At 41.5% G+C, this 27,575-nt stretch overlaps 1 protein-coding gene and 1 long non-coding RNA gene across 5 annotated transcripts in view; one reads left to right on the plus strand and one right to left on the minus strand.

Annotated features, from left to right (window-relative positions):
• Positions 1-22,751, plus strand: part of LOC133131237 (uncharacterized) — a 36,894-nt gene extending 14,143 nt beyond the window's left edge. The window contains exons 2-5 of one of the 2 annotated variants that reach the window (XR_009708995.1): positions 16,219-16,299; positions 19,422-19,500; positions 19,628-19,745; positions 21,899-22,751. This is a non-coding gene — a long non-coding RNA (uncharacterized LOC133131237). Of the gene's footprint in view, positions 1-16,218; positions 16,300-19,421; positions 19,501-19,627; positions 20,069-21,898 lie in introns of those variants that run through there. The other variant, XR_009708994.1, reaches the window with a different exon arrangement.
• Positions 664-19,782, minus strand: LOC133131235 (kelch-like protein 25). 3 transcript variants are annotated; one of them, XM_061246491.1, is made up of 4 exons: positions 19,515-19,782; positions 13,992-14,092; positions 10,840-12,684; positions 664-1,846 (listed from the first exon to the last, which is right to left on the minus strand). In XM_061246491.1, the coding sequence occupies exons 2-3, from the start codon at positions 14,047-14,049 to the stop codon at positions 10,871-10,873; spliced, it is 1,872 nt and encodes a 623-aa protein (XP_061102475.1). In that variant the 5' UTR covers positions 14,050-14,092; positions 19,515-19,782; the 3' UTR covers positions 664-1,846; positions 10,840-10,870. The 3 variants fall into 3 exon arrangements, with proteins under 3 accessions (XP_061102475.1, XP_061102476.1, XP_061102477.1); XM_061246492.1 differs by lacking the exon at positions 13,992-14,092 and having other exon boundaries at positions 19,515-19,779; XM_061246493.1 differs by lacking the exons at positions 13,992-14,092; positions 19,515-19,782 and adding an exon at positions 14,249-14,366.
• Positions 22,752-27,575: the final 4,824 nt, after the last annotated feature.

The following is a 27,575-nucleotide window of genomic DNA, read 5'->3' on the forward strand; positions in this document are numbered from 1 at the left end:
TCCCAGATGAAAAGGCTGCAGCACAGCATAATGGAGAACAGCCAAACCTTAAATTGCAGGTGTGTGCCCATATATGCGTTACATATATACAACAGGGACACAGTATATTAATCTATACATGGATTTCTTAGATCTTAGATATAATTGGAATATATCCTTGGGCTCGATGCATGCATTATTTTTGTCAGCCATTTTAGAATGTAGTATTTCATTACATAAATTTGTCAAATTTCATAAGAACTGTATGAAATAACAGTATATATTTCTGGGTCTGCATGAAGTTGGTTGGAAGATGTATGAAAAATGTCTCATTTCTTCTATTGTCTGAATACTGACAAACCTCAAGCGCTCACAATTTTAAAACTATTTGCGAAACCATTTTCACATGTGCGCCATTTTAAGTCCATAACTGCTAATGATGGATGTTTTGCACACATTTTTCAGCAAAACATGAATAGCGATCACTGATGTTCCAGTTAGGAATTTAAGTTTGTGGAAGGAAATCATAATTGATTAGAAACTAAAAAGTTCTAACTTTTTAGTATCCAAAACTTTTTGTAATTAATCTCTGAATACATGCCTAAAGTATGATACAATTATTTATATGCCACAATATATCCACATTTGACAATCAAAGTTAGGAAATAATTTCGATGTCCAAAAAACAATGTCCAGACCAATTTATTCAGATCATGGTGATTACTGACATCTACCAGTATTAGGCACAATGATTCAGGTCATGGGGCCAATAACATCTGAAATGTATGTAAAATGCACACTGCCTCATGATGTAAATCAATCGCTCAAACTATTCCAAAGCACTAAATTCAAATTCATAGAATTATCCAGTTAAAACATAATTTACTGTATGCAACCAAACATAATGCCAAATGCAAATCCCATACTGCTTAATATACTTACTGCGTACATTAACTGCATTCACTTTAATACTTTCCATAATCTCAAAATGCTTTTTAAACCAAAATCGATTCCATGTTAATGCTGAGCAGGGGGTTTCAGATTGCTTTGTGTTTCCCCAGATATGGCTGTGTACTGAGTAAAATCACTTGAAATTCATCTTGTTGTTCAGACAAGAATGGAAGATTACCTTTTGAGTAATTTTTTTTAAAGATTTAGTTGAGACATTTTTGGTCACCATAAAATTGGTGGAGATAGCACAGGGTGGTCCCCCTGGAATGGACACACAGGATCTTGGTCAACAGTCAATGAAACCCCTTTAAACACTGAGCCAGTCAGAGAACAGGAGGGGGACCATTTTAACACTGTAGCAAAACATGTACATGCAACACATTCACCATTCAGTGTTTTAAGAAGGAATGCAAGTAAATGTTCAGTTTCCTAAAAAATCATAAAGAAAATCTGCTGAGTTTCTTCACAGACACTGAAATGTAAACCAGGTTAACCTGACTCATTTTAAATGCAATTTATAAATGACAGTGCAATTTATCTCTTAGTGATCAGTGATGACTCTTCACCTACAGTTGATGAGGGCTTATCACTGAGGGATTCACTAAAGATGTGCATTGATCCTTTTGAAGACCTTAATGAGTCCCCACCATTCAAATGGTGCAAAATGTCTTATGTGTCATCTGTCAGGAGTCATGCATCAGCCTATCACAGGCAGGGAGTCGTCTCAGTTTTGTGCGTTGAAGGGGCTGGTCCGTGACACACCATACTCCAGCAGTCCTGGATTCTCCATTGCTCTGTGGCTGGGGAGGGGGAATCAGAAAGCACAGCCAGTCACAGCTGAGCCACACCCCTGGCGCATGCTACCATTGGAGAGAAAGTCCAACCCCAGCAGTCTCTGTGGCAGACAACATGGCATCTGCAACAAAGATAAGTGTCATCAAAACAAAACACCAAGCAGTCCGGACAAGAGGGAGTCAATTTCACAGACTAACATAAATTTGAAGTCAAGGTCTCACACACAATTATTGACTTTCATTTGAACCTAGGAATGAAGATTAATATTTTCAAAGTTTTGCTTGTTAGGTTTAATTTATTTTCCCAAACTATAACTTACAGAGGGATGCCTGCTGTGTTGGAGATAAACACTCCTCAAACTCTGACAGTTTGCAAAATTCTAATAATGTTTTGTAGAATTTGGGCAGGCACCAGTTTCATTTGTACCCAAGCATATTGTATACACTGGCTGAAAGAGAAAAGTCACCTTTTGCCACCTCCCTTGTTATGGGCTTTGTCTCTTAACACCCATTGTGTATGAATGATTACGGTGAAGCAGAAGAACCATCCCAATGGCTGCTGCTACACTGGTGCTGGCAGACTGTGACCTGCTGGAGACTGCTTCAGGTGAAAGGGCAGCGAGTCGACCAGAAAGCAGTCAGACAACTTTCTCAGACAAAGAAGCCAAGGCGTGCGGAGCATTGTGTCCTTTTCACCAAGTGGGCCAATCCCCACAGTGAAATTTAATCTCAGCTGTGTGGAAACATGCCGATTGTGTTCTGAGCCTCACAGGTCATTCTAGTCCTGGCAGCATAAATAATCTGATCTAGGACATTATATATGCGTTTTGTGTATGGGGACAGCCAATTTGATGATCCATATCAAAATGAACTGAAGGTCTCATTTTAGCTAGTACACTCTTACAAAAAGATGTTCCCTTTAGAATGGGTGATTCTTTGGTTCAACTAAAATGCTGAAGTAACAGTAAATCATTTCCAATTGGCTCGCTGAGTACTTTTTAATACATATTTAAAGTGTCTGCAGATGAGCTGTGACGGTCTTTGAAACTCATTGTGTGAAGGGGAGGCAGGGATTCGTGGGCCCATGAGGCGCCGCCGTGTATTGCCTTTGAGGATTTCCTGCGATGGCATTCGCAGTCAGAGCCTTCATCTGGCGCTGGTCCCCGCTCTGCGTTCTCGGCGTCTGCGGCTTACGCTGTCACCCTAATCCCCTTCGCATTACCTTGACGCCTTCTTACCAAGCTACAATTTAACGGTAATGCTTGCTTTAAAAGGACACGCGCATTAACAATCTGCGATCGTGGAAAAATGACACATTGGCAGAATTTCTGGCTCATTCTGTCGTCTCTGAGGCAGAGCTGAGGAGATAACACTTGTTTGAAGGACTTTTTCCAGGCGCTGAGTATATTTAAAATGAAATGTGTAGGGCGGTGTGTCAGGCATAGTGTTATATAATGTGAAAGATGTGTAGAAGGAACATGGTCGTAATCCTAACGATCATCAGTGTGAAGGCTGGTCTGCTTGGAGGAACAGGACCCAAGTCTCTTCTCCAAACAAGAGGAAGGTCAGGGCTGGGGGACAATGACGGAAGCAAATAACACACACACACAACAAAGAATGCACTTAAAGTACTTCAAAGTATGGTATAATTATGCAAAATACCAAGAGATTAACCTTCAAAAAACTCAACAACATGAAAGCGGAACAGGGAGAGGAAGGAAGGCTTGTTGACAGTATCTGGTGGAAAACTGGCAGATGGCAGAAATAGCAGGTAATCTGTGAGTGTGTTTTCTCCTTCCAAAGTGCTCCTTTCGCCTTTGCATTTGTGATGAGTCTGAGCTCGCCCCAGCAGGTGAACATGACGGGGTCATGTCAACTGGGCCAGGCTGTCATCACTTTGCATTCAGAACCTGATGCTGACGGTTTCTCCGCACACTGTGCACCTTGTGAGAACAGCTCACCGCGAGCAGCTCTGATGCAGCGGGTAGACAAGACGGAACCTGCAGAATTGTGCATTTATGGGTCGATGGCAGCTGGTGTGAAACCGTATGAGTAAAGATGCATTTTAGCAGCGTATTTATAGAAGACTGATGTCCTGATCCAAGTTCCTCCTACCTACTCTGTAGTGCAAGCGAACCTGGTGTTTCTGGCTGATGCAAGGACGCTGTACGTGCTGAAATCTTGAAAATGTCTGCTCAGGACCACAGTACTCCAGTCTAAAGCTGAATTAAACAGGCCTGGCAAAGCAAAAAAAAAAAAAAAACCTCTCCCACTCTTTTCTGTTCTGAGTATGCATGAGTGGTTTGGTGTTAAGAGGCACATGGTGGACATTCCTCAAAGGGACCGGTCTGGTTACCTGCCTTCAGGGCTCAGTTCTGTGCAGTGGACCGAGCAAATGTTTCTGCAAACCAAACATATCTGCAGTCACAGGAAGAGGGGCCTAGTCTGTTGCTCTGGGATTTAATGCTGCTGCAGCACTACGGCAATTAGCCACTTTTGTTGCTGTACAGTGGAGTTCAGAGCCGGTTCCAGTAGCAAACGACCTGGATTAGCAGAGCGCAGGGTTGCCAGTAAAACTGCAGGGAAAAAAATGAGTGAACTGGCTTCAGCACAAGCATGTGATAGAAGACTGGGTAGCAATTATCTAAAGCAGAAGCAGTAAATCTCCCATGCAGACCCATAGATAACCCAGCAAGACAGGCCATTTTAAATATTGCTCTTTCACTCCTCCTTTTTAACTCCTTTTCAGTGTAACTTTTAATACCCTGTCAGTTTCAACTGTTCTGAGGGACAATACAGGGCCTGTGTCAGGATACTGCTTGAAGACAAAAATGAAGCTCTGAAGCTTTTTCTTTTGACAGAAACCGGAAATATTTTCCTGGCAGTGCTGTCACCAAAAAAACCTTTGAGCAGTCAAAGTGCTGCTCCAATCAAAAGGAGAATGTTTCTCACTGGCACAGTGATGTGTCATAGGCGTTTTATGCCTAGAGAACGCCATACCGCCTCTAGCAATGAGAGCAGCACAAACAACCCTGCTCATACATTTCAACATGGAGTTTCATGCCGGAGGCCACCCAGCTCATAAACGCTAATCAACATATTAATGAAGACATTTACAGCTACACATACTGCTGCACACACAAGTATTTTACCCCTGCTGACTTGTCAATGTGCACGGTGTTCATCTGCCTGCCTGTCAAACTGGGAACTATCCAACTGTTCTGATGGCTCCAGCCTTGCCACTGAAAACTAGTGTGGAATATACTGGAAGAACATTGTGAAAAAAAAAACATGGCGTTGGCTCTAGAACTACTGTGTCTGTATATCAGGCCAGCCCTTTGTTCCAGTAACTAGCTTACAAACGCACAATTGAAGTGTGTGGTTCTGTGACAGGAGACCGTAAACAAAAAATCTACTGATATAATTAATTTGTTTCCTTATTTTGCTGTCTTTCTAGACACAGAAAGCAAAGACACAGCTAAACGAAAGTACATTGGAACAAGAGGGGTACAATTCTGTGAAAATCTTGGTAACAAACTATTCTTGCAGTAACAAGACAACACCATCCTGCTGTTTATCCAGGCTGTGTGCTCAACCTCAGCATATGGCAACAGAAAATATCTAGGTGTCAAACATGGTTTCTGGTATGGAAGTACTACCAAAGCAAAGTAGCAGAAATGTTTGCAAATATAACAAGCGTCATGCATGTAAATGGCATGTCGTAAGTAATATAGTACTCTTCTCTCTCTCTTGTCTGGTCGTGATGGCAGAGGGAGTTGGTTGGAAACCTCACTAGAAGCTATAATAATAATCACGCTGGTTCAAAACGACCACTGTGGAGTCATGCATTCCCTGGGAGGATCTGGTTACACTGCTGCTGGCTTTCAGTTCAGAGAATCACACTTTGGGTGGATGTTGTGCTTTCACAGAAAACAGCGGGTTAAACTCCCACATGAGGCATGCCCCAGGGTACAGGACTAGATGTCCTGACTGCGATTACATACACACTACACCCTAGCATTCCTGATCTGTTTCACACTGTAACAGTATTTCATTACACACACATTACACTACAGTTAGGCAGAGCTACAAATATGAAAAGCTTACAGGGTCCAAAATTATTTTTCTGTCACAATTTACACTGAACACCATACTAAGGCCTCCGCTTGTCTGTTCTGATAGCAGTACAGCATGTTTTTCATGCATGAGTTGGTTCACAGTTCGGGAATTCACAATTACTCATACAGCACTGAACCGTAATAGTCAAACGGTAACATCAGATTTAGGGATTTTCTTTCCAGATAGTTCCTTATGACCTCTAGAGAACAGCGGTCAGAATTGCGCAGCTTCAATTCTTTTTGGAGTTCCATGATGCCGACGTTTGGTATAATCCATTGTAGGATCACGGTTCATGTTTAATTTTACACTGTCACTGATACATTAGTAAGGCAAAGGGTCTGCATAAAAAATCTGCCAGCAAGTGTTCGATGGGCATGAAGTCTGCTTAAGTACTGCAAAAATTAGCTATGGGTGACTGCCAAAGTACCGAGGGTGTCAAAATATCCCATTTCCCCCGTGCATTTAAAGCGCAGACTAAGATAATTAATTAATAAGCCAAATCTCCCCGGCACCCTGTCACTCATTTTACAATAATACAGATTGTTGGCCCAGGCCCAGCCAGGCTGCAGGCTAAGTTATTTTACTCTGTCTGTCACTGCTTTGACCACACCACTTTCCTGCTGAAAAAGGAGAACCCCACGCCAGCACATTCTTCAAACCAGCAAGGAAAAAGGAAAGCCTCTGCAACAATGTTTTTTTTCAGGGAGCAGGAAAAGCAATGGTGCACAAATTCAAAATGTCATACTATTTGTACATTAGTTTGAAAATCTGTCCTGGTTTATTAAACTGAAAAATTACACTACTATGCCAACTTTTAAGTTCCTATTTTGCATGTCAAGGAGCAATACTGAAAATCTAATTTTAAATGAAACGGTTTCGATATAACAGTAAGGCTGTACAACTGGTTTCCAAATGTGGCCTTTGATCATTGATGCATTTGAATGATTATTTATTCATTTTAATGGTATTGCAAATGCTTTGATTGTATGTATGATTTTTTTTTGTATTTTACTTTATTTTTTAAAGAAGCTGGCCCTAGAAAGTAGTTTAAGGACCAATGATGTGCAAAAAATAAAATGCTACAAACAACATTGTTTCCCAATTGCCTTTGTAAGAATAATTATTAGGCCACCCATGCACATCAGCCGTGCAAACCTATTAACTCAAAAACGATTACAGTCACAAAACAAATTTTCCAGGGTCAATGTTGAAATTCCATATGGAAATACAACTGCAAATCTACTGCACCAAGGCCTGGAAGAGCAACTTCAACTGTATTAAATAAATAAATACATGGCCCTCCCCTATCAACATAAATTGAGCCAGCTGAAACCATAGTTTCAACTGTTTAACCAATTTTTAACCAAAGATTTCCCATGCCCATTAACCATGAAATCCATATCTAGGTAAGATAATGGAAAAAGTTGTACAACAATAATTTATTTGGCTGACACTTATCCAAACCAACTTGCAGTTGATTAGACTAAGCAAGAGACAGTCCCCCCCTGGAGCAATGTGGGGTTAAGGTCATCTACCTTAACCACTAGGCTACAGGCTGCCACAAACTTTACCAATAAAATATAGCTTTTCTGAGGAAAAAGGCAAGGTAAATTATGTTCTGACTTTCTTAGGATGAACCCTGGTCCACTAATTCTGACATTTGTCTCCGTGTCTGCCATTGGGAAGTGATCCTGATTCCCTAGATCTAGACTCCACTTATTTTAAAGTTGTAATCTGCAGCATTTTAGACATGCTGATTGTATGGGGGTCATGAGTTCAGTACAAGCCTGTATCAATATGCAATCGTGCATACTGTAGCAGCAAATGAAAATGTAAGAAAAAACAGGGTTTCACCTCACTGAGATTCCTCAGAGTTCGAAAGGGGCAAACGGCTTAAAGGAATGGTTCTTTAGGAATGTATTAAGACGGTCCTATAGCCTTTTGCCAGCTGCTTTCATTTAAGCGTTTATTGGTCGCAGCCGTGAAGTCTTCATGTCCATCACTCATGGAGCGGTATTTTTAGAACCAGGCCGACTGTGTAGGTGTCTGTATCCCACCTTGATAAATCGCAGATGTGCAGGGAATGCATTTCATTTTAAAAGCAGCCCCTCAACTTATCTGCCCACCCAGGTTCCTTTGTCATCGGGGGGGAAAAGCTGTTTAAACGAAACAGGCAGGGGAAATGACAAGATAACAGGTCCCTACTGTAACAGGACTTAACTAGCCAAATCCCACTTAATTTGCATGCCTGTCAGAAGCGCGCGATGCCAGCGTTCTCCAGCAGCACTGGCGGCAGGGCTCCCGGAGGGGCACTGATGCTGTGCCAACGAGTTTTAATTAGAGTACAGCCTTTCTGGGCCACCTGCTGCTGTGAGATTCGAAAGTGGCCGTGCCAAGGGTTAACGGTCCCTGAAGAAACTTCTCCTCCAGACAGGAGCTCAGTCACACGCACGCTGGGAGGCAGAGCCGTGCTGGAGCATTCGGTCTGCTTCCCACGAGCCTGAGGAGGGATTCTCTGCTGCCCAGCGTGAAGGCACGAAACACTGCCGCACAGTTAATGAGGGACACTGTACTTTGACATGATTCAGTGGCTCCAGCAGCTGATGAAGTTGGTGAGGGGTTGTGGAATTTGGCGTGACACCAGTGGAATGCAGTTCGATTCCCAGACTGGACACTTGGATTGTGTACTTGATGAAGGCACTTAAACAGAATTATTTAGGGAAATAATTCATTTCAGAAGGTGTATCAGCATTAGGTAATGGAGGCATTATCCAACCAATAACTAACATTTCAGTTATCTCCATTGAATGACCACTTATACCATTATACCAAGCTAATTATTCTAGCACACAACCTAGGTTGTGTAGGTTGTAGAGTTTTGAAATGCTTGCATGATAAATTAACCCTCGTCTCCTGCCGACAGCAGCATTCTCTTTAATATGACCAAAAATATGATCAGCAGCATGGCCAAAACACGAAGGTTTTTTTTTTTTTTTACTTCTGAAGGAGATCACCATTCCATGAGGTTGTGCTGCAGTGCAGGAGGTAATGAAAGGCACTGTAGATTACTATCAGTAGTGCAGATCCCAACATCTGTAAGGCTAAGTGATTTCCTCTCTGGAAAGATAATGAGCTGGATATAGCATCACTCATAATGGAATTATGGGAACTATAAATGGCATCTTAAAATTCTATTTCCTCATTATTCCAAAGGTCCATTTTCATGAATTCTAAATGTGCAGAAGACACAAACAATCACAGTGAATGGTGATATTATCATTCTTATTTGTAGAAACCGTGGCATAAACACAGAAGAGCAAAAGGCAGTGATTGTACTGAACCCTTGTCCCCCAGTTAGGGTATTAGCCCCTGAGGAGTGCTTGTGCTGTAATTGAACCAATAGATTGCTCCTGGAAGCATGATTCTCACCTTGTTCTTCATCTTGTGAGCTAATGGGCAATTGACTGAAATCCTCTAATGTAGCTCACAAATCATTGTCCAACTCACTCCTGCCGATTGAGATGTCTCACTGTTCCCATACGAGAGATCGTGATTGTCTGAAACTTAAACCTACAGCCTCCATACAAGTGAACAGTAACCTGCCTGGGCCCCTTTGTGTTGTTGGATACATTGTGTGAATTCGACATGTTATTGAGTGAAATCGTAGGTAAATTGCACGCCAACAATGAAAAGCAGTTTAAAGAATAGAAATCACACCCTATTAGCCATTTTAAAGGTGGATATTAATCAACAAGAAGTGTGCTCAGCATGTGTAGGAAAAAAAAAAAAAAGAAATATTAATTCTTTGTGCACATTTAGTTGCCTTGACTGTAGCAACAGTCTAAATCTACTACTACTCTATCTTAAATGGTTTACACCGCTCCTCTCCATTTGCATGAAGTGAAAACTGAAGGGATTGGAGAGGTGAAAAAATAAACATGAATCAAATTGTCACTTAAGAGAGAGACTTTAATTAAAAGGTTTTGGGTCAAGTTTGGAGCCAAGATTTGTGTTGTAAAATAATGCAGGTCCTGTCATGAGTCATCAGAAATGGCAGGTCGTATTGGATTCCAAGTCCACTGACCCTGTCACTGTCACTTTAGTCCAATCCTCACATTTAGTTCAGGGCCACTAGGCCCTGGTTCCAGTCTGCTGAATTCTGTGCCAGTCACCTGATAAGACTAATTTACCTCCACTCCAAGTTATCCATATCCAAAAAGAAACCTGCTTGAAGGTACAATTCAAAGGCCAGACTAGCCATGCTTTAACTGTATCAAGCGCTTAGACTGAAAACTCATGAAAAACGAATACACAAGTTTTTAAAGGGACAAATATTGCTGGGTGGCACACAGGATGACTCATTTAGCAGAAGCTCTTATCCAGAATTAATTTAAATCTTGGCGAATCACATTAATATGAGCAATAGTACTGTGGATACATCTGGTCAGTGTTTATTCAGTGTTTCATGACTGTTTAGACAAAATGAGAGGCTCAGACCACATTCAGGCATGTGTGACATGTACTGTAGTAAGGATGGCTTACTAGTGTAACTCAAAGGTAGATGAAATCTTTATCAGTTGTACAGATAGGGAGCCTGATTACCAAAGTAGAATGTGACTTTGTACATATCTGACATATCTCAAAACATTATCGTACTGGCTTTGAGCCAGTGCACTTTTTATCAACTTAAACTATTTCCTCTACTTTGAAAAAATAAAAACTTAGACAATATAGTGTTTGAACCCAACAAAACAAACGTTTTTAAAAAGCTTTTAAATACTATTTTTAAATGATTTTAACATGAAAATTCCATGTTACCAAGTGCATGTTTCAATATTTTGAAATGTTTGCAGGTTGATGCTACTGTATGTAAACTGTACTGTATTCAAACATAGTAAATGGCTCATTCTATGAATGTCAAATCAGGCTACACACTGCCATTCTTCCAATTTAAACTGCTTCATAAAAACAAATCTGACTAAAACAAGGTCCTTACCCAATCGATTAGAAGTCCTGATATAGTGCTTTCATGCGGGAAGATGCTTCCAAGTGCTGACAAATGCCGTGGGAATGAGTGAATAAGGCACTGTTGTTATGCTGTTCCAGCTATCGGAGGTAGGATCATAACAATCCAATGTCTTGCACCTCTGAGCTCCAAAGTAACCCCCGACAACGTAGAGTTTGTTTCCCGACGCCACTGCGTGGCAGCTCATGCGCTTGGACGTCATGTCTCCGACACGGCTCCACAGGGTGGTTTCACAGTCAAAGCGGTACGCTGAGGCCGCCGTGAACTCGGTGTCCCCGCCCATGATGAAGATCTGGCTGCCCAGGACGGCAGCGGCCGTGTAGCGCCAGGGCTGTGGGCACTCTGCCGCGATGGTCCAGCGATTCTCCAGAGGGTCGTAGCACTGGACCTTGGAGGCCTTGTCCCTGTGGATGGTGGTCCCGCCGAAGACGAAGAGCTTTAGCTTGGCGCTGACCACGGCTGCGTTGCTGACGCCGTCCCTGAGGGGAGCCACCATGGTCCATTTGTTGACGAGGGGATCGTAGCGCTCCACCTGCTTGAGCGACACCGAAGGGGATGCTGGGAAAACGCCCGCAATGGCCGTGTGGCCGCCCACCACGTAGAGACAGTTCTCCAGCTCCGCAGAACCATGGCCAAAACGAGCAATCAACATGGGGGCTCCTTTGGACCACTCTTCGTGAACCGTGTCGTATATCCAAACGTCCTTCGAGACCCCGTTCTCGGACCCCCTCCCCCCTGTCACGTACACCTTGCACCCGATGGCACAGGCGCTGAACTCCTTCCTTGGGCTGGGCAGGTCCGATTTTGGAATGATCTCCTTGGCTTTGTGGTCCACCTGGTAGATCTTGTCGCACATGAAGGTCTGGCCCCCCAGGATGAGGAGCGTGTGCCCAGACTTGCGCGGGCGGGCGCAGGGGCTGGTGACCACCCCGTCGTTCTGCAGGATCTTCTTCTTGCACTGCATGGCCTCCTCCACGATCTGCATGCTGCGCTTGTCCGACACCACCAGCTCCTCACAGGCCACGGCCTCGATGAGGCACTCGGAGGGCAGCAGAGCCAGGCGGATGCCCCGCAGCAGCTCCGGGAGGTGGTCCCTGCGGCTGTCCAGGTCGTACCTGACCCAGCGCATCACCGCGCTGAAGACCAGCTGCTCATCCTCCATCTCCAGCTCATCGCTGAGGATCAGGTCCAGCAGCTTGTCTTTGGAGAGGCTGTAGAAGTCCTCGGTATCCCTCACCGACTCAAAGTGCAGCAGGCACATCTGCCAGGAGAGCTCGTAGAGCCGCTTGCACTGGTGGGCGTCCGACAGCAGCATCATGCCCAGGCAGTTGGAGGAGTGCAGGTTCTTCTCCAGGAACTCTGCGGCCGCGTCCCGGATGTCGTGGAACTGCAGCATGTCGCCGGTCTCCAGCAGCGACTCGGCGTTCTCTTCGTTGATGACCAGGCGGGAGGAGTAGGCGAAGTCCAGCAGGAGCTCCAGCACCTCGGGGTGCACGCTGTCGCGGAAGTCCACCTCTTTGGCCTGGCTCTCCCGCATCTTGCCGCTGAACATGACCTCGAAGTAGCGGCTGCAGGCGGCCAGCACGGCCCGATGGCAGGGGAAGGAGCGGTCTCCCGCGCACAGCGTCACGTCGGTGAACATGCACTGCTTGCGCAGCGTGTTGAGGTGCGTCAGCACGCTGTCCGGGTGCGACGGCTTGTGGAACAGAGATATGTTCATGGAGTCCGTGCTGGTGCGGGACTTGCGGTTTTCATGGACGTTGACCGACATCGTTTCATGGGCCTCCGGGAGTTCACCTGTGGCCAATTTTCTGACTGAGGGGAACAAAGGAGAAAATAAGATGCAGAAATATGTAATTTCCTTTTCCAAAAAGATTTGTTCTGAAATATTTACATGACATTGGCAAACATTCTCTATTCATTCATCTCCAATTCAAGGCCAATGTATTAAACATGCTCATTCACCACCTTAAATAGTTAATGATATTAAATAGGAATTCCCAGAAAATGCTATTTATTTGGCTTTTTGTTAGAATTGCCAGAATTAATAGAACCACATTTTTGCTTCACCAAAAATGTTCTCTGTGGAAATACAAAACTGGCTTTCCAGATTTTCTGTTGGTGTGTCTGCATGTTAAAATGAGTTGTAAACACTATGCACATTAATTTTGCATTTTTGTTAAACTGGCTTTACTGATATGCACATGCAAGGTCATTGTTTAGGCCGAGAGCTCATTTTTGGTTACTGTGTGTCCCTCAAAAAAGTATTGAAGGCAAAGTAATACAGTAATCGGCAAGAAAAGGCCTTAACAAGTTTTTTGTAGGGTTTTTTTCCCCCAAACCACAAATATCAGTTAAGAGTTAAGTTGAGTACTGTGGAATAAGTTTGGTAATCTCCCAAAATTGAACAATACATTAAAATATCAGATTTAAGACCAACATAATGGAGCAGGAAAGTACAATCAAATAGTGTCAGCAGTTTTTTTTCAGCGCTCAGATGTGCAATGACAGCAGCCTGAAAACAAAAATGCATCATGTATAGCTCAGCAGAGCTTTTACAAAATTTTGCTTCCTGTGACCGTATACAAAAAAAAAAAATACTCCAAAAAACTTAATTTCAGTTTATGTGTATAGTTTTTGGCACAACGCATCCATGGATTTCTAACCACGCTTTCATCACCAAATCAGAACAAGCACTAGAATAGGTCCCAAGTCCTAAATATAACGGTGGCATCTGGATATAATTGCAGCACAAGTGGGCAAATCACAAGTGGATCAGCTTTCCTTTCAACGACGGGGTACAAAACAAAACAACAAAAACAATTCAGGCCACTGGGCTTCAGAGTAGAAGCCAGTCAGAGTGTGTTTGTTTGGGCTGACATGCAGAATGCGGTCGGTGAATGACGGGGCTCTGGTTAGGCGTATGGCAGGCAGCAAGTCAGCAGGGGGTTTCACGGTTCACAATGCGGGAGTCAGTCACAAAAGACCAGGTTTAAAGGGGTGCTGATGGGGTGATGCAGGAATATGGCACTGGGAGGGATGGGGTGGGGCTGGGTGGAGCAGGTGGGAGGGTTACAGACTGGGCAGGAGGGTGGAGCTGGCATCTGTCCTGCACCACTTACGCCGACAAAAACTGTTGACCCAGGCACAGGCACTGAGGAGCGGAGGGGGAGTCTGCATTGATCCCAGCAGAGCCTCTACTGGCTGGGCTGTTAGTGGTCTTCTGACGCGCGATAGAGGGGAATAAAACATACATCTGCACTTAGGAAAATTGACAGTGGAACAAGTTTGTTAAATTATGGCGCTGAAATTAGCCATATAGCTACTGTGCCCCACAATCCTGTACTTTTAAACCATTATCCCATCACTTTCAACTTACCATTAGCCTGTAATATGAACTCCGATTCCAGATATTCCTTTAGCTGTACAATCTCCTCTGATACTACTAACGCCTTTATTGATGTGCTTCCTGGATCATACAGTCTGGTCAATGAAAACTTCCTAATCATAACTGCAAACTAATAAACTGGCAACATTGTAATCAACTTGCAGACAGTATTAAGTTGACACTGCACAAAACCCTGAATGCTGCTGCACCATGGTGTAATGACCATACGCGTATCCTGAAAAAAGCTTCGTGGAAACTTGAAAGAAAATGGCGTTCAACCAAACTTTCAGTTCTTCCTGCCATGGAAAGAAAGTCTCACAAACTACAAGCATGCCCTAACAGCTGCCAGATCTTCATATTTTTCTATCCTAATAGAGGAACATAAATACAATCCCAGATACCAGTTCCACTCTAACAACGAGCCATCCATCAGCAGACCCATGCATTTCAGCTATTTACAGTAGGGATGACTTCATGAACTTCTTTGACACTAAAATATAAAAGATAAGAGACGATACAAAATCTTTCCTCTGCCTCTGCCCCTGCCCTCAGCATGGCCTCTCACGTCTCTGATAAAGTGGATATGTCTTTTAGGTCAGCCATATGCCTAGATTCCTTCACTCCCATTGAATTCAATTAATTATCTTCCTTAATTAATTAATCTAAAAACTCCACCTGTCTGCTAGACCCTTTAGCGACGGGATTTTCTTCAAACAGCCGCTTCCTGCAATTGGTACACCATTGCGTAATTTTATCAATGCCTCCCTAACATCTGGACATGTACCTCAGTCCTTCAAAGTAGCACTTATCAAGCCTATCCTCAAGTAACCCAATCTGGATCCAAATGAACTCTCTCAAACCTCCTGACAAAGATTTGCTCCTTTCGATAATCCAATAGCACTCTGGAAGTCGTTCAGTTTGGGTTTAGACCACAGCACTGGAACTTCTCTTCTCCAAGAGCTTAATGGTCTACTCCTCTCCTCTGACAATGGCTGCATCTCCTTACCTGTGCTTCTAGACCGAAGTGTAACCTTTGATACTATCGATAATCTTCTTCTCATGGACCCACTCAAATCTTGTTGGCCTAAGTGGACAGGCCCTCTCCTGGTTCAGGTCCTATCTATCAGAACATCAATCTGTTAATATTACCAATGAGTCCTCATATTGTTTGAGTAAGATATGGAATACCACAAGGATCCATGCTCAGACATATACTCTTCTCCTTATACATGTTACCTCTTGGCAACATCCTCTGTAACCATGGCATTAAGTTCCACTGTTATGCAGATGATACCCAGCTGTACATATCAGTCAAACCTGACACCATTGTGAAACAAACATGGAAGCCTGCCTCAAAGACATAAAGGAATGGATGGCACAGACAGACACCTCTTCCCCTACCCCCTTTTCTGCTATCCAGCTTATCCTATTCAATCTACCACTTACCATCCACTAATCATAGTTTTGTTTCTGCCCTCCTCTCCCTGCTCTGGGCTCCGGCCTGGAGCTGCAGCTCAAGCAGCACAACCTGACCCCGGCCTCAGCTAACCTGCCACTTCTTCCCTCCTTGTGCCAAGAACTGGACCTTCCCGGATAATCATGTAGATTTCAAATATAGATGATTATCCGGGAAGGTCCGGTTCTTGGCCCCCAGCATGGCCTTTCAGGGAAGTTTTAATGTATTAAGTTAATTTATTTATATATTACATATAACATTACTGTCAAACTCAATGTTTGCCCAGTGCTGGCCAGAAACAGATTGGATCTGCTCAAGGTTTCTTCCCGTTAGTCTGGGAGGTTTTTTTTTTCTTGTCATCATTGCCCTTGGCTTGCTTTTCTTTGTAAAGCTGCTTTGTGATCTTGTATTGTAAAAAGTGCTATACAAATACAATTTAATTGAGTTGAATAGTTTGATGATGTGCAATGTTCATTGCGCAGTTAACAAAGTGTTCTCTTGATAGTTTTCAGAAACTGGCACTGCTGAAGGGAAAGCAAGCCCTGATGGGTCCTTGCACTTTCCGGATTCACCCATAGCCTGGAGAGTAAGTGTCACTTGACTCAACATTGCACTTCCTGCCAACGGTGCTGAATCATTCCCTGTGTACGGAATGCCAAATTTCCCAGGCATCCAAATATACATGTATTACGCATCTTAATTGCTCTACCCCCACGCAACCTACAGACAAAGCCGTTTAACTGGTCCCTCTCCTCAGCCTTTTTGCCATTCACATCAAAGCTCTTATGACTAAAAGCCATTCTCGGTTTCCTTTCATGCGGGGTGTTGGTATTCCCGGGTCTCTCATAAATCTGAAATTCAGACTGCTCCTTCCTTTCAGGGAAGTCAAACACAGCAAACCTCTGTCCAGGAGTGATCTTGAATACATAAGACAATGTAATGTCCATCTTCTCCAATTTAAAGGACATCAATATGTACATCACTTTGCAACTGGTTATGCCATACATCACACTTTGATCAGCCCCCTCTGAAATGATAATCAGGTGTGAACTACATGCTAATTCTTCTATGGGGTGTTAGAGGCTTGAGGGGAATAACTGCTTCACCATACAGGTATTAAATGCGATTTCATAATTGGCTTATTTAGTAAACTTGAATTTCACCATTTTTAATGGTACCTTGCAATGTTCCAATCAGAATTCAGATTCGATCACATGAAAAAGGTCAGCATTTCTATCCACACGAAAGGCAGCCAGGGTTTTATTTAATCACAAGCTGTTCCCTTAAAAATATTTACCTAAAGTTTCAGATTTATCACAAGGGTCTTTATCTGAAAAGGTCTAGACTACTTCTGTTACATTTTAACATCCCTCTGGATTTTTACTTTAAATGTGATCTAAGTGACCATGGAATGATTATTGGTGGCAGACAGGGTTGTTTGAGTATCTCAGAAACTGCTGATCTCCTGGGATTTTCACACACCCACTAGTCTCTTGAGTTTGCAAAGAATGGTGCAAAAAGACAAAAAAATGCAGTGTGCAGCAGTTCTGCAGACAGAAACACCCTGTTAATGAGAGACATCAGAGGAGAATGGCCAGACTGGTCAAAGCTGACAGGAAGGTAACGCAAATAACCACACATTACAACAGTGATATGCTGAAGAGCATCTCTGAACACACAACGCATCAGCAGTAGAAGTCTAAATATATAAATTTAAAAAGTCTAAGTCTATAAATAAGTCTAAAATACCTAATAAAGTGCTTGGTGAGTTTATATATGGCAAATACATAACTGTACAGATACAATTACCACCTTAATTTGAAATGTTCAATTATATGCAACCACATTCATGGTCGAATCCCAATGCTGCTTGGGGAGATTCAGTTCTCCTCGGCTCGTGGTGTCAGTGGTCACCAGTTTCACATCAGAGACCACAGTCGGAGGAAGTGGTTTCACATAGTCCATGGGCACCGACTGACCAGTAGCTAGATGGCAATGAAACATGGAGCCCTAGCTCACTGGTACCTTCTCATGTGCTGGGCAATGCAGTCAGCAATTGAGCATCGTCCAGGCAGTGACGGCACTGGCCTGGTCCGAAATTGATCCATGCACCACAGCGTAGCGATTCAATCGAACAAGCAAATAGCTGCAGCCTTTCGTCTCCATTGAAATTTATTTTAAGCATACCTGAAAAAAAATCTTATCTGCTGCTAAATACACCTCAAACACACTATTTGTGACCAGTGTTCAGCATATTTCCATATTTGGGTGCAGATGCCAAGGATCTAACAATGAAAATAAATAACAATTAGACAAAATGCAATTGCATTGGCCTTAAAGTGCAAAAGAAAAACATGGCATTAACTTAGTGTTGCATGTATGCTTGCCATTGCATGGTAAGCTTGCAATTTTCAAGGACCATTTTAAAAAGAATGGTAGACACAACACATATCCATAATTTGTCTGCATCAAATGTATCCCTTTCCTGTATTATTATTATTATTATTATTTATTTTATTTTTTTAAATATGTAGTAATACATCTTTCCCCAAGTGAAATTCCAGGTGATGACCGTACATGGTCAAATTAGCCAAATTTGGAGATCAAAATAATACATAACCTCTGGCAGGGGTAGTGGAGTTTAACACTTGCCACTGCCATGAGTGACCTGGTTTGTGATTATTCAAATGTTAACTGGTCATCTTTCAATAAATTAGGATGCCAAGTTGAGGTGCCTGGAATTCACAAAGCACAAATTTAGTGCCATTTGAGTGTGCAATTCATACATTTTCCGAATGTGGTGTAGTGTTAGTGGAAGCATGCATTCCACGGTACCCATAGTCCACTGGTGCTAAACTCACACATGACCGTCAGTTCGCAGTGAACGGTACAACTTAGTTTTTATCCCGCATGTTTATGCAATCGATTAACAGAATAATTAAAATTATCAAAGCAATATTTTCGCTATAAGATTTTCGGGAAGGGAATAAAAAACAAACTATGCACGGCACCGTCATCGATTAAAAGAAAAACGTTCACAGACCATAACAATATGTTCAGATTTGTTCAGCGCAATATCCAAACTACAGCTGTCTCCTCGGACAGCTATACTATTTGGTTTCCTACACCTTTTCCATTGACTTCGCCTAGCAACTCAAATATTACACATGTAGGCTAGCTTAAGCGCGGCGTGTTAAAGGAGCAACATGTTAAATATTGAGAACACTTAGAAAACCTGGAATCGCTGATTCCGATTTAAAAAAAGTTACCTATAGAGGCTTCAGCTACAACTAAAAAACATACAATAACGGCAGCCAATAGCATTGACTAGCTACCTCTCGTAAGCAAAACCTCAATATGGCAATGTGAATAACGTGCTCCTAGTATTATTTGCTAGTCAACACAATACACTGTCAAACAGCAAAATACTCACACATACAAGCGTATACAACTCGAGTAGCAACTACTGTGTCCAAATGGAAACTTCGCGAAGTAAGTAGCTTGGAGAAGTGGCGCAATGTTCGCCTGCTGTGCATGTGATGACTATTAGTCGGCTAACTACAGTAAGTTACGAATTGAAAATACCTCTTATTGTATTGATTGTAATGTAGCACACCACTAAGCTAATTAGGTAAAATGACTAAACTCGAGACATCTAATAAAAAATTAAACGCTGCCAAATTCTGTTTTCAAACTTTTCTTTTGCAGGCAAAACTAGCCCAATCTGACAAACACCGCAACATTGAGGGGAGCAAAACAACTTTCAAAAGGATCTGGCTACACATATGTAATTATACTTACATTACTAGATGTGTGTTGTTAAACGGGGATCCAAGCAATATACGGGTTCTGTTTGATTAAAAAGTATCATTTCTCAAATTTTGTAATCATTTTTCGCTACTTTGTCTCCACAGCTGGTAGTTTCCCTGTAAACGAGAGAGGGAAAAAAACTGCAGATGCATCCAACGCGGTGGGAAGCGCATTTGTACTTGATTGACACATCTTTTGCCCAATCCTGACAGCGATGATCATGTAATATGTGTTTTATCCAATTGAGAGTTTCCTTAAACTGGGAGTTGTTGAGAATTGATTTACCAATTGATGGCAGGAACAGCAGTTAGGGTGGGATTCGGTAACTCCAGGAAAACCAACAATAGGAAGCAGAGGAGAAGTGTGGAGTTTTCTGTACCTCGGATTTGGGTTCGGTCTATTATCTATTCGAGGCAATACTTGTAGCGGTGAAGACCTGGCAGGCTAGCTAGTCTCCCTCATATATGACTACATGTATAATGTAATTCTGGCAACTGTAAATGTGTTGTAGTCCACTTGCGTAAAATTAATATCAAATATTAAGATACATTAACATGCAGAAATGAGATGTTAATCCAATGTCGTTTTATACACCAAATTAAACATTGGAACTGGTATTGATTTAATTGTGGTTATCTGATGATGCATGATCATAGGACTAATGCACCTAGCCACAAAGTGAAACGGTAGTAAACTGGCCCACGCTCAGCGTTGGTGGAAAATATATATATTTTCCTCGTGCGTTTGAAAACAGCCCACGAATATCGTTTTAGTGGTATGTAGTTCCCTCTAGTGGAAGAAAATTATAATAGAAAATAAAGACTCACATTTGGTATCTCAGTGAATATATAAAAACAAATTAACCTAAAATGTATGTTGATAACGTGTGTGTATATATATATATATATATATATATATATATATATATATATATATATGTATATGTATACACCTGTATGTATATGTACGTGTATACGTGTATATGTGTGTGTGTATATATATGTATATGTATATATATGTATATGTATACACCTGTATGTATATGTACGTGTATACGTGTATATGTGTGTGTGTATTTGTGTGTGTATATATATGTATATGTATATATATGTGTATATATATGTGTGTGTGTGTGTGTGTGTGTGTGTGTGTATAGATAGACAGAATCGGGAAGTGGGTGAATTCCTTTTCACATGAAAGAATTGTTCAGATTGTGTTTTTCCTCGCTCAGTAGATCTTGCCAACAGTCCCTTCTTATGTACAGTATATCCAGTTTTCCTGGATTAGGTTTGGTTAAAGATGCTGAGCCAGACTTTGTGCGCAGACATAAGGGGCCGGGGGGCCAGCTGTGTGAGCAGTGCTTTAGCAGACCCATATTTAGAAAACTAATGTCTTGCTGGCTGAAACCAAATAATGTGATGAGAGCTAGCTGCGATTTGACACTTGAAGAATGGTTAACACCCATGCATATTCAATACATGCTATTAAGAGCCAATACAAAAATGTAGACCTGTGATGATATTTGTGAAAGCAGTGGTGTCTTTGGGGCCAAACAACTTCATTTTGTTTTTATTTTGTAAAATATTTTGATAATTGATTCCATACGTAGGTTCATCGTGGCTGTTCTTTCTCTACTAAATTCTCCAGTTCTCTAGTCTGTGCTATTATCAATTATATCTAATGCATTTTAAATATTAATATTAATATTAGAAAATATTAATTATAAAATCATAAAAGGTAAAATCCTCTGTTGTGTTTGATTTTTGTAATATGACTTTAATGTTAATATCTTGCTATCATTGACTACCATCTGGATAGAAGCCTAAGGTGCACCAAATCCATGTTAAAATAAAATAATTATATTTGCTTTGCACTGTGCGTACAGCATATTTCTACAAAAAAAAATATCCAAATTAACTATGTGACAATTTCTGACAAAAAAATGGGTCTGTCACAACATGAATATTACATGATTAATACTACTGCATTAGGTGACTGGACTGAGCTATAATTTATGTATTTCCGTATACGAGTTCCACGCAGGCAAATGTTCCTGAATAATGTAACTAATTGTAGTTGCTGTCTAACTTACAATGTATTTTCAGGCTGAGTTAACTTAATCATTGGGTCGTTGCATTGCTGTAATACTGTAAAATTCAAATTAAGCGAGCTATTGTGCCCTTTATATTGTCTGTTATATCAATGTAATTATGGTTGTAATCTGCTTTGCTTTCCGAAGCTAAAACATTGGGCCATAAACCTGATGAACATGTACTTTGTATGACATAACATAATTGAAAGATCAGGTTAATCAGTTTAATTTGCTTGAAGAAGATTGTGACTGCAGAGCATTAAACTGCTGTGTTGCTTTGCAGATGACAATGGACAAGGGAAATGTACAGTGGTGAATTGGATGGTGGAGATGGAGGAGGAAATGCACTCACTTTACGCCACTTTGCTCAGTTAAAGTGAAGCACTCAAAGTTCATTGTGTTCACACTATTATTCCTTCAGCATCAAAGAACTTTGCATACTGCCTGCTCCTTTAAAGGTGTTCTGCAAGTATTGCTGTGGCTGCATATTGCCACCAGATCATGTATTTGAGAGTGTGAACTCCTGCACATTGCACAAGCTGTTGCACGACATCTGATTCAGAGTAAATAATATGGATGATGTGCTTGGCGACAGGGAACTTGACACCCAAATATTCCATCAGCTACGGACATATCTTGCTGATCTGATTTACTCATGGCTTTTGGAAGTGAGCACAGTGTTTGGAGTATTGTACTACTGTACCTGTTGCTTATACAGTACTGTGCAAAAGTCTTAAGTCTTCTCATTTAGTCTCATTTGGTCATTTCACGTTTGGTGGTCGTTCGAGACCCAATTTTAAATGTTGGTCAGATACAGCATCTGTATATTTGGTGTCAGAATCTACAGTGTGCCTTTGAAGAACAAGGAGAGTGGCTAACACTAGACTTTCTAATACATTATAAATATAGGATTTCATGGGGCTGTCATGTAGAGTTTCTTGTCATTGCAATCTTTATTGTTGTGCATATGAAGTGGTGACCTCCAACCAAATGACAGCAGCTCTGCTGGTGCACCACAGAGAAACTGGAAGCACAGACTTTGGAGGACAGGCATGCTATTCTATGCTCCCATGAACTGACAGGGTTTGTTACATAATGGGATATGAGAGACAAAACAAATTTGTTAATAACAAACTGAACGGATTTATATTCAGATTTGTCAAAAGTACTTGTATTTGTGTCCCTTAGTAAAATGAATAAAATCTACATACAGCAATTACAATACTATGCTGTGATTATCATCTTGTGGAAGCTGCTGTTGGCACTGTAGAAGTGAGCCGGGAAATGATTCACTCTGCCCTGATTCTTCTTATTTTGATGCCTTTAGATGTCGTCTGAGGACATTGCCTTTTGACATCCTCACTTTGAAAGGCTCTGTTGAATGTCCCCATATGAGTATTCCAGTGCTGTCTGGCATAGAAGTAACCACATGGTGGAGATGACATGCCACTTGATTTGCTGCCGTCTTGGCAGCAGTGAAACAGTCATTTTTGTGCTACAGGAGTTTCAGACATTTTTTTTTATTTTATGACAGATTTCAATGAACTTAATATTTCTTATCAGTGGAAGTCTGAAAGTAGACAATTTTATTAAAGTTCTTATCTGATAAGCCCTCTATAACAGTGCTGCAAAACAGGAAAATACTTATCTGATTTCAGCATGTTTTTTGATGGTGGCTGAATGCATGTACCAAAAATGAGTTCATATGATTTGCACTAAGTTATGGGTAAGGCCATATTCATCTTTATTACCTTTAAGATTGAACATTTAATATTATAAACAATTAAGGGTATAGATGCCGGTATTCACTCGGTGAGCACTAGGTATTATTAGGTATTTATTAAACTTATTTACTCGCTGCTGTAGCCTATCCACTTACGAGGTTTGATGCGTTGTGTGTTCAGACATGCTCTTCTGCGTACCACTGTATGTATGTAATGTGTGATTTGTGTTACTGTCACCTTCCTGTTAACTTTGACCAGTCTGGCCCTTCTCCACTGACCTCTTTCATTAACTTAGTATTTTTGCCCGTAGAACTGCTGCTCAATGGATGTTTTTAGTTTTTCGCACCATTGTCTGCAAACCCTAGAGACTGTTGTGCATGAAAATCCCAGGAGACCAGCAGTTTCTGAGAACCACCCTGTCTGGTACCAACAATCATTCCATGGTCAAAGTCACTTAGATCACATTTCTTCCCCATTCTGACATTTGGTCAGAAAAACAGCTGAACATCTTGACCATGTCTGCATGCTTTTATGCATGAACTTGCTGCCACATGATTGGCTGATTAAATATTTGCTTTAAAAGGCTGGTGTACAGGTCTACCTAATAAAGTGTTCAGTGAGTTTAGGTGTTAATTAAGGTCAGTCAAACCTCAATGGCGAGTAACCACCATGCATACTGCTCCAGACTTAAAGTTGTATTGCCCAAAGACAAAGACAACAGACCCATTTTGTTATGAAACCCATTCCCATTTTAATGCAATGCCCATCAATAAATATGTAATAGCTGCATCGCTTTCTCTCAAGAGCTACGGCAATGGACTGGATTGGAAATCTTTACTTTACCCGAAGGCGACATAGTATGGACTCCTTAGAAAACTGTTTGTTCTAGAGCTTTGTTTTGTGATATTGACAGTTTTCTCTAACAGTTAGTGGGAAAATGAGAATGGCTGTAATTCCTGTAACTATTGCAATGATCAATGGAATGCAATTATTGCAATGCCGATTCGATTCAGACCATCTGACCATAACCGTTGTAATTCACCACTACTTTAATTCCTGCTGTAATATGTTCAGCCCAAACAGAACATGTAATGAAAGTTTTTATTTTATTTGTATTTATAATGGGATATCAGTGCTTCGGTGGAAGCTGCACGTGTCGTGGTGTGTGTGGAGTAGCCACGGGGGTGGTGGGGTGAGAAGAGCATGCTCATCTCTGAGCGCTTGTATTTCATTCCCCTTAACTCATGTAAAGCGCTATTTCAGCCATCTGCAGCACGCACCGTCTGTGTCCAAATCATTACTCACATTACAGCTGTGGCTAACAGACAGCCCCGCTCCGCACTGCTCAGAGCTGGTCTCTTTAGAGAAAAACACCCACCCCTCCATGCCCTCCAATCATGTTTCAGTGGCTGCCTTCTCCCTGCATGCACAACGGCTGTCCAAGAAGTGAAATGCTCAGAATGGCTCCCCATTACAGCACTCGGGTGGTAGCGAGAGCTTTTTGTACGTTGTGTTTGTTTCCTCAGTCAGTTTATATGGAGTAATACAGGCCTTGTTTTCTACCTGTGTTGGTTTCAGCTAGGGATATGACTCAAGGTGTGAAGGGAGCAGGCCTGCTCTGCTTTCATCTCTGTGACAGTGATGTTTTGTGGAAGCGATGACAGCCAAGCTGCCTGATAGTGTTGCCTGAGGATAGGTATTGTCTGTGCTTCAAACTCTCTATTGAGCTTGTCGTACTGTTTAATCTCTGAGACACTTATACATATGAGAGAATACAACAAAGAATGAGATGAGTGGGGCGCCTTTTCTTCTTCCTTCAGCTTTCCTACACGCTGTGCCATGGAATAGTTTGCTATGAAAAACGACTAAAAGATTAGGAAATTAGTTATCTGTCTTGTCGAATTGTTTTATGTGCGTTTTATTATGTGTGCCTTACTGTAACTGAGATGACATGTATGGACACCTGCAACAAAAGCCTTCAAATTAACTGTCCTCAAAAATTAACGTAATAATAACATAAGGTACGTGAGGTACTCTGGTAATAATTTACGTGAATGCAAGATGTTGCCTACCTACATTGGTAGCTTTGTACCAGTTTTAGGCTCAGTTGGAATAAAATTAAAAATACTGTATATGTTATTATATTCGAAAGGTTCATATGCTGGCCTGGTACTGTTTCCCGTTGTGCTCTTGCACTGAAAAGAAAATTTCTGCACTACCATTGGCTGTTTTTAGTCAATGATTTACACCACAAGTTCCAAATCCCCTGAGATAAAGATGTGTTTTATTTGTGGGGAATTGTGATTGGAGAGAACTACTAACACTACAAAGTCAGTTGTCATAATGGATATTTTTGCCATCAGGCAATTTCTTTTTTACCCCTCCTAGACTGATACATGATTGTTGTTTGGCACATAGAGGTCATTATTTAGAATTACATAGTAGAATGTGTCCTCGATATGTCGTGGGATTGGTATTTTATTAAAATGTAGTTTCTTCCAGTTTCTCTGAGATTATTTTTATTTTCTTTCCTCCTCTTTCAACACTTCAATTCCTGCCATGACCCAGCCTCCCTGACCAAGTTTTTAGCAGGATTTGTCAGGATGTACTGAATTATAGAATTCAATGATGTTGGAAATATTGTTTCAGCAGTATGCTCCCCACCTGAGGCCTTGGTCACTTTCTGAAATGCATTGTTCAGACTGATAACTCACTGACTCATTCAGTGATGCATGTTCCTGTCAAACAGACCCATGAATACGCAGCTAAGATTAATTTAGCATGTGCTAACAAATGTCTAATGCAGTAATCCACCACACTCTGTCACCCTTCTTAATTTGCATTTGGATACATTGAATGTTCTTATGAGTCTATCATTGATTGTTTGCAACATTTAATTCATGATAAATGATATGTTGAAATGATACCTGACTTGGATGTATGAATAAAGTACCTTTGGCATATATGAATATCCCAACCCAGTTGTGTATTCGTTAAGCTTTGTGAATAAAAATCCTGTCTGTATCAATGCACTGAATGAGACTAAACATATTTTTTATAAATAGTAGAAATTATTATTATTATTATAAGTTATGGTTTGCTTGACAAGTGAAATTTTCTTACCCCATTGGCAAGTCTTGAAATGAGGCAAACTCTCCCACCTCATTGGCTATTTATTTTGTCTCTTTTGCAAAAAAAGGGAAATGGGAACCAGTTTTTAAGACTAAATATTAGACAAACATACTTGTTGAGTCTTGATATTTTTTGTAGTTTTTTTCAGTGTGGCTGTTTCCTGCATCTCTTTTCTTCATAATCCTACACTGTCAGGAGGACATGGAAGGCCAGATGCTTCTGGTCCCAAAGAGAGTGTAGTGCTGGTCTGCAAACACAGCTTTAGCCCGCCTGAAAAGGTCCTGTACAAGGAGCCGTGAATGTGATACCCCTGGAGGGCAGGATTAGATCCGTTCTGTCTTCTGCCCTGAGTTTCAGGCACCACTCCATCACTCCATCTGCGCTCTCAAATGGCTTCCAGCTGGCCCAGCAGCCTAGTTCCACTGTAGTGGACTGTACACCACCCCTCTGTAGGACTGTATTCCACCCCTCTGTAGGACTGTACACCATTACATTACATTACATTACATTACATTACGTGGCATTTAGCAGACGTTCTTATCCAGAGCAATGTACAACAAAGTGCAAATCAATCACAAGAACAAGTGCAAAAGTAGACCTGAGAGGACAGTACAGTTCCGAGTCCTAGTGTAAACATACAGAAATTCAGAACCCTTGAAGAGTACAATCAACATTCAAACTAGCATACCACTGTTGGCAGCTAGAATACAACAACAGCCAATAAAAACAACAATACCTATACAAGTAACGATATCTATACATAAGTGCCATTACGGTCTAAGGCTCCACCCCGCTGTAGGACTGTACACCACCCCTCTGTACGACTGTACACCACCCCTCTGTAGGACTGTACTCCACCCCTCTGTAGGACTGTACAGAACCCCTCTGTAGTGGACTGCACACCACCCCTCTGTAGGACTGTACAGAACCCCTCTGTAGTGAAACCTGTGTGCTTTTTTAACATTGCTTCTGTAACCTGTGCCTTCTTTTTAATGGTGAGGTCCCAGACATGTATAAGCAAGAACAATTAAATATTTACAGTCTTTCAGAATTACAGTGAATCCTAGAAATCAGAATCTCAACCAGTTTTTTATTGTTTGAATG

The sequence above is a fragment of the Conger conger genome, chromosome 6 (assembly GCF_963514075.1).
Source record: "Conger conger chromosome 6, fConCon1.1, whole genome shotgun sequence".
NCBI lineage: Eukaryota > Metazoa > Chordata > Actinopteri > Anguilliformes > Congridae > Conger > Conger conger.